This window comes from Eubalaena glacialis, chromosome 6 (assembly GCF_028564815.1).
Source record: "Eubalaena glacialis isolate mEubGla1 chromosome 6, mEubGla1.1.hap2.+ XY, whole genome shotgun sequence".
Taxonomy (NCBI): domain Eukaryota; kingdom Metazoa; phylum Chordata; class Mammalia; order Artiodactyla; family Balaenidae; genus Eubalaena; species Eubalaena glacialis.
The window spans coordinates 125,731,917-125,744,130 of NC_083721.1; the positions used below are offsets into that span (position 1 = coordinate 125,731,917).

The following is a 12,214-nucleotide window of genomic DNA, read 5'->3' on the forward strand; positions in this document are numbered from 1 at the left end:
AAGAAATCAAAACAGAGATCAAAGGCTAGAAATTCCAAACACCGTCATATTAACCAAAATGATCTTATACTCTCTCCAATAAATTCTGGACTTGTGTTAGGAATAAAAAGCAGTAATCTGAGCAGTCATTATGATAACTGATAACAGATTCTAAATCTCAGGATTAGAACTTAGCCTGACATTTTGAAAAGTAAGTACTTTTTATTTCCTCTAAGAACAAAGGGGAGAGGAAAGGAACTAAGTTTTTTTATGTACTTTATTGATATTCACTCATTTAATCGTTACATCAACCCTGTAGAAAAGGGATTATGTCCATATTACAAACAAGGAAATTGAGGTTGAAAAGTTTAAGCAATTTGCCTTGATATCGCAAATATAATTTATTACCAAGTCAGGATTTGAATCCAAATACCTTTTGTTTGTTATCAAAATCCATAATCTCTCCACTACATCATGCACTCTCCTGAGATATTTTACAGACATCGGTAGGAAATCTCTTAACAGCATCAACTGATTATAATCTAAAGCAATATAAACTAAAAAGATTACTGGAAGATCCAACAATTTACTTACAGGGAGCAGCCACACAGTCACAACCGTGAGAAGTACTACTAGAGAAGGAGGCCTGAACATATATATACATTAATATGTTTTCAATGTAGCCAAAGCCTCAAACAGAAGATACTTAAATATTACTTTGAGTAGAAACAAAAATAGTGAGGCTTCTGCGTGAATTTTATGGATGCACTAGCTTTAGTAATAGTTCCCTAATAGTAAGCAGGGCTGTTTTTGTCAGAGTCCGCTGAGGAAGTGGGCAGTCATGTACCCAACTATGCCCCTCCTCACCAAGGAGAAATGTTCTGGGGAGGGGAGAAACAAACAAGGAGTAAACGCAGGTTGTAAAGCAGCCAAGACTGGCCCTCTACCACAGTTTCTACATAACTAGAAGATTTCTGGTAAATCCATTACTAATTACGAACTAATTATAAACATCATTCACCAAATGGCATAAAGACTATGATTTAATAGAAACTGAGAAAGCAAGTGTATAATAGCTTACGTTTCCCAGAACAAACTGTACACACAAGACTAGCCCCGTCTACCGTAAACGTAACTTCCTAATAACCTACTTCCTATCATACACACTCTTTAAGACGTAAGTCCTTAGAACCTTTAAGTATTACACTTCTTGCATCAGCATCAAAAAGCTTAACAACTACTTCGGGCACTATTACTTTTAATATCGTGTTGGATGGAGATGAAAAACTCAAAGCAGAAAACGATTACATGACCCGTCCAGGATGGCAACTTAGGACCTGATGCTAATCACAACCTAACTAACGCTAAACCACTTCTACAGCTCAGTGGTTTCACAATACGTGCACGCGGTTCCCTGTAAACTCAAAAGCAATTTACTAATCTTAGGTGGCTTCCAAGTCTATGGAAGTTTTCCTTTCAGAAGAAGCGGAAGACCCCGAGTCCTCGAAAACGAGCCCTCCAAAGAAGGGCTCATTTTACACTTCCTCTTATGTGAGCTAAGACCACGTGTAGAGCGTAGCATTAACCTTGGCGAGGCATCACCGCAAAGGAGAACTGCACTTCCCACCCCGCTTCCTTCCACTATTGGTCCTCCCCTCACAATTTGCGGCCCTAGAGATTATTTATTCCCTGGAGGACGTGAAGGCAATTGAGCGAGGCCGGAAGCGTGCGAGGTCCAAACCCAAAGAGCCGAGAAAACAGAAGCAGACACTTAAGCACCGGGAAGCGCTTCCCGCCTCTCCCAGGCTCTGTCCCGCGGCCTCAGAGCTCAATAAGCTGAAATACAGGGGCGCGTTTTCCCGACTTCAGACCTCAGTCTAAATCACTGACTTCACTCCACTGCTAAGCGGGAGCCGAACTACTCACGCCACCCGCCCTGGGCCCGCCAGTCTCGAGCCGAATCCAGGCTGGGACTAAGAGGAGATACCAGGCCTCTCAACCTGCGCACCACGGTGCGTCTGCGCCCGGCCTACCGTCGCGACCAGAACGCGGACCCCCACCCCAATCTCCTCCCTCTGGCCAGAAGCGCCTGTAGTCCCCAGACGACAGTGATACACTCACTGACTTACGAAGTCGTCTCAGAAATTACCTTTGAACTGGCCTTCTGAGAGCCGCCTGGCGTTTTGTCCGCCATCTTGAGCTTTGCCCCTCCTTCGGCAGCGGCAGCAGCACGGGCGAGTCGAGCGCCGAAAGACTGGATCTCAGCGGAGCCCGCCTGAGGCGCGTGCAAGACCGAATAGTCGACTGCCGACTTGGCGAAATTCAAGAGGAGCTTCGCCACGTGACTTCCGGTGTTGGTCATTTTTCCCGGGCCCGCCCATTCCGCTGAATATTTGGGGGCGTCTCCGTGGCGTGTCGCGTTATTGGGCCCGAGAATTTAGAGAATCTTCTCGTCCTGGCTTTCAGGGCCGGTCGATAGGTCGCTCTTTTTCCAGCCCCAACCCTTGATAGGTGCGAGCCGGTTGCACTTGCTGGGCGAGGACGGAAAGTCTTCTTAAAGAAGAAATGCGTCGTCAGCTGGGGAGGAGCCTTTACTTCAACTCAGAAAATAAATCTGGAGCCGACCGGGGTCCGGCGCTCCGTGGACAGAGATGGTGTTCGCGCCACCTCTGTCGCTCACACCCTAGTGGGAAAGGCAAACTTGCAGTCTGTTCAAGTTAATTTAAAATAGAGTGGTGTCCGGAAGCGGAGGAGGGAAGCATTTGACCCAACCTGAGATTCCGGCAGTGGGGTTATCGGGTAGACTCTGGGTCAAAATGGGTACATGCAGAGAGCGGGTGAATGAAAAGAAAAATTATAAACAGATGGTATTCTAATTCTAGCATCCATGTAAGTTGTGTGTCATTTAAGAATTACATTTTACGGTTTTTTCATTTTTAATCACATAAATGGAGGGCAGCACCATAAACCTTTCTGTACTTAGCTTTTTGGGTTTTGGTTTTTTAAATTCTTAATAGGATCTATAGTCAAAGAAGGAAAGCTTGCTTGAGGTCATTCCTGAGCCAAACCAGGCAAGGAAAACGGAAAGGGCATTCCAGGCAGAGGGAGTCGTTGAAATAAAAGCCTGGTGGCATGAATCAGGACAGCCCTGTGGTGCAGTCACATTAAGCAGTCCCGTTTTATTAGACCAGGTTTTGGGAATCGACGTGGCTGGAGAAGTGGATGGGAGCAAGCTCACACAGGGCCCTGAGGTAACCAGTGTGCTTAGGGAGTTAGAATTCTATTCCAAGGATGAAGAGCGGCCTTCACCACAGTTAAGTAGGGCTGTGATGTGGTCAGATTTTAAGTTTGAAAAGATTGCTCTGAGCACTGGGGGAAGGGAGGAAGAAGGGTTCATGACCTTCTCCTGAATTCATTTATTCAAAATATTTTTGAGCCCGTTTTGTGTGTAAAAGCCTGCACGAAATGTTGAGAGGCTTACAGAGATGCCTAAAACACATTATCTTCATATGATTTAAGATTTAATGAGGAACAAAAAAAAAAGATTTAATGAGGAAAAAAAAAAAAGATTTAATGAGGAATAGGGGAGAGAAGGGAGCAGCAAACTAACGCTGTAGAATTCAATTTATGCTGCAAGGAAGGGTCATTAGCTGTGGGAACCCTGAAAGAATTAATTCTAAAGGTAGGGGTTGGGCAAAGAGATGGGGGGAGGTTTCACAGAGAAGGAAGCATTTGAGCCAACTCTGAGGAAGCAGAATTTTGTCTGTTGGATGGTATTGGGGGGAGAGGGAGGGGAGGTTGGCGTGGTGGTGAGGGAAACTGGATCTGACACATGGAAAGACTAACAGTCGTATGTTCCAGGCTGAGGAATCAGCAGGCCAGGTAGGGCTCCTGTTCTGTGTGAGGGGATGGGGGTAGAAGAACAGACAGTAAACAAATAAGCAAACAAGAAATGGTCAGAAAGTAACAAGTGCTATACTTGAAATGGAATGATGCTTTACAATCTCCAGTCCTGCTGAATTTATTTTCGAGCCCAGCTTTTTTCACTTCTGGGCTTCTCCCCACCCACCCTTGTCCTGACTGCTAATTGAAGGCTAATCAATTTCTTTTTATACTCTTATTGAAGATATCCCTTCCTCCAGGAAGACTTACAGACCTCCCTCCCCTACCAAGCCTAAGAAAGAGACTCTGCTTCTGTTACCATAGGAACCTGGTTCGCACTCAAGATGCTCATCGCACCAGATCTTCATTGTCTGTTTACAATCTAGGATTAGAAAATGAAATCATCAGCTGAGATGAAGGGAGAATTGTGGGCTTGGCCGTGCCTAGTCATGTTCTGGCAATGCTGCAGGCTGACTTTGTCACTGTAAAGTGAATATATACATACTTTTCATTTAAATCCCTAAAGTCCTACTTCACATAAAAATCATTTTTATTAAATGTTTACTCCTAAAGACTTGAACATAAAGGAACATAGACTTCTTCTCTCTCTTCTTTTTCATACAGTAAAGCCCCAAAGGAAGTCAAACAGATATGACCTGACTAGAAATGGTACATAGGCATTTATTAAGGCCTAATTAAGTACACCTTAAAAACTCACAATCACGATTAAGAGTAGAGTTCTCCTCGATAGGTACGTGTAAGTTGTGGCCCTGCTACTCAAGCCACAAATCAAGGAGGATGAAAGGGCATGAATATGAATGGAAGTTTACAGAACCTGAAATTTTTAATTAGATTCACAATTATTATTGCCAAGTGACTACACATGAAGAGTAAGAAAATCATACAATTTACTGCAATTAGTATTACTTTTTTACAATCACACTGAACCCATACCATTCTTCTCTTCCTGGCGTGTTGGTTCTCTAGTCCCACACCTGTCATCTGTTTTCAAGGGTTCTCCCCAAAGCTACATTTGACCGAGATTACAAAGTAGTGCCAGATGCAGTCCACAGAGGTGTTTTGTTTGGCTCAAGCAGAGAGGGTTTTTTCTTTGAATTTTGAGCATTTTTTAATTGGGAGACTTGACTTTTTTCTACTCAGGATTTCCAGTTTTTCTTGAAAAATGGGCAAGTCTGGGAACAATCCGGTGGAGGTGAGCCACAGGGAGCTCTTGGGAAGGGGGTCTTGGGTTCACCAGGGCTTCACCACACACGGTGGACAAGTGCCCCACACAGGCCTGCTTGTGGGCCTATGAGTTATCTACTTCTCATGTACAATGTAAGTCTCAGCAGGGGTAATGATCAAAATATTTAACAATCAGTCCCCCTGCACCAAGGAGAACTGACTTACCCATTAGGCACAGAAGGCGCATTGCCTAGGGCCCATTTACTTTTAGGGGCCTCCCAAAATGTTTTAATTTCTTTTAAAATAAGGGGGGGGGTGGGAGGGAAAGGTGGAGTGGAGAGGCTGAAACAATAGCAGCATTTCACAGTACACCAGTGAAAGGTAGAGACCTTAAAAATGATTGCCCCAAGGCTGACGTCTCCTCTATTGTGCCAACGAACTGCTCCTACTTCGTGGCACTTTCTTTCTAGAGAATTTTTAAGCAGCTCTCCCTGCTCTTTAGGCTTCAGGATATAGGTTGGTGAAAGGACAATCCCATCCATTTGTTCATTTGGCAGTTATTGAATTTCTAGCATGTGCCAGGCTCTGCAGAAAGAAGATAAAAGGGAGGAAGGGAGAGCTAAAAATCCGACTTAGCTTATCTGCTGAGAGATCCTAGCTGCTTCTAGGAATAGTCAGGTAACAGCCTCCAAGGAGGGTGTGGTCTGTGTGGACTGCAAGATTCTTTCTGATTAACCTGATCGCCTGCCCCACCCCACAATGCTAGCCTGACAAGTAAAATTTCAGTGGCAATTACAGCTTCTCCCTTTTCTCCACCCCCCCAGCAAAAAAAATGTACTTATTGATGATATATAGAATTCCTTTGACAATAGTAATTAGCAGTGGAATTTTTTTAAACTACAATGCCCGTGATGTAGGGAGGTAAGAGGTATATAAAAACAGTGTCAGAAAGCATATAGCCCAAGAATGGTCTGGTGACATGTTGAAGATAATAAAAATTGCTATTTTAGCTTTGATCCTGGGGAGATTACCCTTACTGTGTAGCAATTATTGTATCAACAATATAGTAAAACCTAGGATGGTCCAGATAGGGTATTGTAGAAATGGGTGTTCCTAAGTTTGTGTGTGTGTGTGTATGTGTGTGTGACAAAGGAGGACTGAAGGTGCCCAGGGCAAGTCACGAAAATGAGCAGAGGGCAACATCTCCTAGGGAGAACTCACTTGCCATAGCCTGGCAGTCCAAAGGTGGGCTTGGCTTGGACCACCAGGTAATATGAAGGCTAGGTGGAGAATGAAGTTATGGAGAGAAAATAAAACAAGACTATTTCTCTGATCAATTTCATTTGGCTGCCAATAACAGAAGCCCAGCTGCAGTGGTCTTAAGCACATAAGACTCTCTTTTCACAGTGCTATCATGGTAAGTCTTTCTCTTAAGGAACATGGCATACTTTTCTTCTTTTCCAAGTTTTGTTCTGTTTCCTTTTTATTGACTTTGCACATTTCTTGTTACCCTAATTCTTAGTTTTTAAATTTTTTCTGTTACTGCAAATAGGATGTTTTTCCATTATTTATGTGTCCTAGGTAATTTTATTTATTGATTACTATGCATGAATGTTGTACCTACCACTTTGCTGAATTCTTTTATTATTTGTATAGTTTTTCACATTTTCTTTTGACTTTCACTTCATTGGCAAATAACTATTAGTTTACCTCCTCTCATCCCACTTTTTTTTTTCTATCTTTTGTGTAATAACATTAGCCAGTGCATCCAGAATAACAATAAGTAAGAATGGTACTAATGGATATCCCTGTCTTGTTCCTGACTTTGATGAGAATGCTTTTAGTGTTCTTACGAGGATGAGGCTGACTTTGGGGTTGTAAGTTGAATTATTAATTAATATATATTAATTATATATTAATTTTTTAGCCAAGCATGGAACTGAAAATACAGAATTTTTAATTCTCATAGAAAACTTGGGGACCCTGAGGATATGCCAAAGACTGCCAATGGTCAGACAACCCTATGACAGAAACACAGGCTATTACAGGCTTGTGTTAAGAAACCCCAGGACACCTCCATGACTTGGGAAAATAAGGGAACAGAGTAGAAATGTCCTGCTCTGTGCACCAGGGAGAATGGGCAGTGGGGTGAGCAGATTAGAGGGAGGACGGGTAGAAATCTATATTAACTTCCTGTTGCTGCCAGAACAATTACCTCAAAGTTAGCAGCTTATAGCAACACAAATGTATTATCTTATAGTTCTGTAGGTCAGAAGTGTAAAATGTGCCAGCAGGCCTGTGTTCATCTTGGAGGCTCTAGAGGAGAATCCATTTCCTTACCTTTTCCAGCCTCTAGAGTTCACCTACACTCCCTGGCTTGTGGCCCCTTCTCCATCCTCAAAGCCAATAGCATAGCATCCTCTCTCTTCTCTGACCTCTGTTTCAAACTTATAATCTTCTCTCCAAGTCTGCCACCTCCCTCTTCTAAGGTCCTTCATGATTACATTGGGTCCTCCACAGCAATCCAGGATAATTTCCCATCTCAAAAACCTTAACTTAATCACATCCACAAAGCCCCTTTGCCATGTAAATTAATGTATCTGCAGTTTCTGGGGATCAGGATATGGACATCTTTGGAGGGCTATTATTCAGCCTACCACAGGATCTAAAATGAACTTTCTTCATCTTAGAAGAAAGCTGGCAGGCACAGCTTTGATCCGACCAGAAAACTAACATGGGAATGGTCCTAATAAATAGTCTTCTCAAAGCAACTGAGCTCTGAAATTGTTATTGGGGAATTAAAGGGGTAGAAGGTATGGTTCCAGTGAAATGGCATGAGACAGATCCCTGTTGTCAGAGGACTTACAGGGCGTGAAGGAGACAGATGTGTCACAGCAAGTGTAATAAGATTGAAATTTTAGTCCGATTTGTTTACTGCTGTGTCTGCAGTGCCTGAAACAGAGTAAGCACCATGCAGGCACTCAATGACTATTTGCTAATGAATGAAACCCACAGCAGAGGTGGTTTTTTGGGAACACAGAAGACTGGTGCTGCATAAGAGGAGTCAGGGAAGGCCTCGTCAAAGAATCTGTAGAACTTTTGGGGGTATCTGTTCTGCTCTTAAGAGGTCACCTCTGGGGCTAACTCCCAGGAGTTACTAGAGGCTCTCAGAGAGCAGGATGGAGACCTTAGCACAATGTTATCTCATTTTAAGAAAATGCAAATTTTGCTAATTTTAAACAGACTGAAAAGTCTCCCTTCCTGTGCAAATTTTGAAATAATACGAATCTCCTCTCATCCTCAATTTAAAAAACTCTTTTCGAGAATTGTGTCATTTCGGGAGTTCCCTGGTGGTCTAGTGGTTAGGACTCAGCACTCCCGCTGCGGAAGCCCAGGTTCAATCCCTGTCGGGCAACTGAGATCTCACAAGCCACGCAGAGTGGCCCAAAGGAAAAAGAAAAAAAAAAGAATTGTGTGATTTCTACAGACAGGCTCAACGGACTACAAACATCATTTACTGTTTTGCCACGTGGTAGCACTGCTGCAGCTGGTGAATAAAAACACCCACCATCCTTTGTAGATCTTGTGAACACACACACAACTTCTGTGAGTGGTCCTGGTGCTCTTGTCAATTAAAAATCTTCCTAGTGTCCTGTCATTGTCAACCAAGCTTTCATTGAGCAGTTGTGCTAGCTCCAGTGCTGAAAAAAAAGAAGTGCTAACAAAATAATGTAGAGGGGGAAGTTAAATACGATAAAACGATGGTATGCTGTGTTGTTCATTGAGGAGGGAAGAGTTCACAAAATCTTAGAGATAACAAACATATTATAGATGACATTAGAGGTAATATCTTCTCAGTCTGGCTTGCTCTGTTTCTTGAGAAGGAGAGGGACAGGGCTGAATCCCAGAACTTATTACTGTGCCTGGCACCCAGAAGCAAACAATAAACGTTTGTTGAATAAATAATAAATGAACATGGAAGATGGCTACCTTGTAGCTCCCAAACCTATATCCTCTCACCGTACACAGAGACTAACAAAAAGTTCCTGAAACCAAATTCCAAAATCACAGCCGTGAGTTTCTGAATAGTCCAGCTCAGATCAGCGGCTCATTCTTGGTCTCATCAGCCGCGCCCAGGGAAATAGGGCCACATGGTACAAATGGCTCCCAGAGGCTTACAGTGTGATCGCATGAAGATTTCATGTCGGGTGTGGCGTTGAGGAGCCAAAACTAACTGTAGAGTGTAGGAATCATAGGTCTCAGGCACACATACAATTTGTTTTTCACATGTTTGGAGATGCTGCTGTGACTGATAGGATACAATTTGTTTTACTGTGGTAAAATACACATAACATACAATTTGCCATTTTAACCATTTTAAGGGTGCAGTATAGTGGCATTAAATCCATTCACACTGTTGTGCAAACTCTCACCACCATCCATCTCCAGAATTTTTTCATCTTCCCCAACTGAAACTCTGTACCCATTCAACACTAACTTCCTATCTCCCCTCCCTGCCCCACCACCCCCGGCACCAGGAAGCCACCATTCTATTTTCTGTCTCTATAAATTTGACTACTCTGTATATCTCATACAAGTGAAATCAAACAGTATTGGTTCCTTTGTGACTGGCTTATTTCACTTAGCATAATGTCTCCTATAATGTAGCTATAACGTAGCATGTGTCAGAATTTCCTTCCTTTTTAAGGCTGAATAATATTCCATTGTATGTCTGTAGCACAATTTGTTTAGCTGTTTATCCATCGATAAACATTTAGGTTGCTTCCAGCTTTTGGCTGTTGTGAATAATGCTGCTGTGGAAACTGTCAGAGCATTCTCGAATTCACAACAGCTCTTTGTCATTTATACATACCAGCAATCAGTGGTCTTAAAAGTATACCTACTCTCAAGTGGGTATTAGCAGAAAAACTGGCAGTGTGGGTGCCCTCATGCTTGACATCTTTTTGAACCTTAGAATAGGAGTGTGTTCAGAGTAGAGCGATCAGTGTGGTGGTGCATCTGGAAATCAACTCCCGGGAAGAAAGAATGATACAAAATAAAGTCATTGGCCTGGAGGAGAGCAGACTGAAGGAAGCTATGGGAGCTAAGGAACAAAGGCTTTTTCCCTGTTGCTCCCTAAGACAGATGAGGAAGCCCTGGATGGAGGCACAAAACAACAAATTTCTGATTTCAACTCAATGTACAAAATACTTTTTAACCTCTAGAACTGTTTACCAATGGAACAATCTACCTTAATGAAATAAGTACTTCTCTATGAAAATACACAGACAGAAGCTGCTTGTAGAAAGGGTTCCAGAATTTGGAAGGCAGTTGGAGGAGAGCTATATCTGGGTTCTAAGACTTCTTTTACCCCAACATTCCCTGTCTTTCAAATGCTTGAAACATCCGTAGAGAAAACAAAAACAGCCAAAGCTGTAAAGTTTCCAAAGTAAATAATTATTCATTATAAACTTGATTTCGATATTCATGAGTGCCATGTCCACAGATGCAGCTGGAATCTGAGAAGCTAACTGTTGAGTGCTGTTAGGGACCCACACAAACCTCAGAGAGGGAAGCATTATCTAAGATTATAGTGACGAGAGCCAGAAATGATCAACAGGTACACTGGGGCCTCAACTCAAGGGTCCTTGCTCTCGTTTGTATATTACACTAGGAAAATACCCTGGTAAATCCAGATCAAAGTAAACAAATAGTGTTCCACTTTTTGTTACTAAAAATTAATGACTCCAATTTGTCTCACTTATTAGAGTTTGGTTTCTAGTTTTTCTCCTGCGATTTCTCTTTTCTCTTTTCATTAAAACTTGTGGGAAAAAATGCCTCAAGAAGCTGTGGAGAAGTAGACAATTCTTCTGCTTTGGGGTTTGGAATGGCCATTTGGCCATAGTTACTAAAATGTGAAGTGAACATACCCTTTGACCCAGCAATTCCACTTGTAGGAATGAATTTTCCTCCTGGATGCTTTCTCACTCCAGTAAAGAATATGTGCAGCAAAACATCAAAAATGCCCTGACCGTCCATCACTAAGGGACTGTTTCATAAGTTCAAACACATCCATAGCATGTTCAGTGTGGTGCAGGGCCAAAATGCTATGCCAAGAAGATCTTTATACACTGACTTGGAAATTGCTCCAAGATACACTGCTATGTGACAAAAGCAAGGTAGGAAACTTTATGCTTAAAAAAAAAAAGCCATCAATAGATAGAAATTTGTACACATGTGAGCCAGGCAGCTTCTAAGATGACCTCCAATGCTCTCCAACCCCTGGTAACCATGCCCTGTGTAATCCCCTCCCCTTGAGTATGGGTTCAACCTAATGACGTGCTTCTAATGAACAGAATACAGCAAGGGTGAGAGGATGTCACTTCTGAGATTCGGTTAAAAAAATTTTGGCTTCTTGTCTTCCTTGACTTTTCTAGCTCTTCTCAACTGTTGGCTCAGATGAAGTCAGCTGCCATGCTCTGAGGGGCCCAGTGGAGAGGCCCACAGGGCATGAAGCTGATGGAGGCCTCAGGCCAAAAGCCGGTGAAGAAATGAGGCCGTCAGCCCAACAACCTGTGAGGAAGTAAATCCTGCCAACAAGGCCTTGAGGGAACTTGACAGCAGATGTTCCGGGGTGGAGCCATGAGGTGACTGCATTCCCAGCTGACAGCTTGATGACATCCTTGTGACAGACCCTGAGTCTGAGGGCCCAGCTAGGCCACTGGACTCCTGATCACAGAAAACGTGAGATAATAAACGTTTGTTGTTTTAAGCCACTAAGTTTTGGTGTAAATTGTTACACAGCAGTAGATAACTAGTACAAAAGGCTTGTTTGTTATGCATATATACAGTTCTTTAAACACTGGCCACTGTGCTCTCCATCAGGAAAGAAAATGTAAGATTCTGGGGATCAGAGGCAGGAGGAAACTTACTTTTTAATATAGATCCTTTGGTCTATTTCAGTCTATTGATTATTCAACAGATGAGCAAAGAGACAATAACATTTTTAATATCTTCCAATAAACAATCATTCCAAAGACCCATTTCTAAAATTCTTATATGAACGTTTCTTCTATATCGACATACATTAGCTAACTCACAAAGAAGCGTTTTCATACTTCGTTTAACTTGAGCACATATCACATCACTTCACACAGAAAAAGAGACT

The 12,214-nt window shown here is 42.5% G+C and overlaps 1 protein-coding gene across 3 annotated transcripts in view; it reads right to left on the reverse strand.

The window, feature by feature from the left end:
• The window catches only part of U2SURP (U2 snRNP associated SURP domain containing), a 51,278-nt gene extending 49,001 nt beyond the window's left edge, over positions 1 to 2,277 (reverse strand). For all 3 annotated transcript variants that reach the window (XM_061193590.1, XM_061193591.1, XM_061193588.1), the window contains exon 1: positions 2,129 to 2,277. In XM_061193590.1, the coding sequence (XP_061049573.1) occupies positions 2,129 to 2,173 (45 nt within the window). In that variant the 5' untranslated portion in view covers positions 2,174 to 2,277. The remainder of the gene's footprint in view (positions 1 to 2,128) is intronic.
• Between the last annotated feature and the right edge of the window lie 9,937 nt (positions 2,278 to 12,214).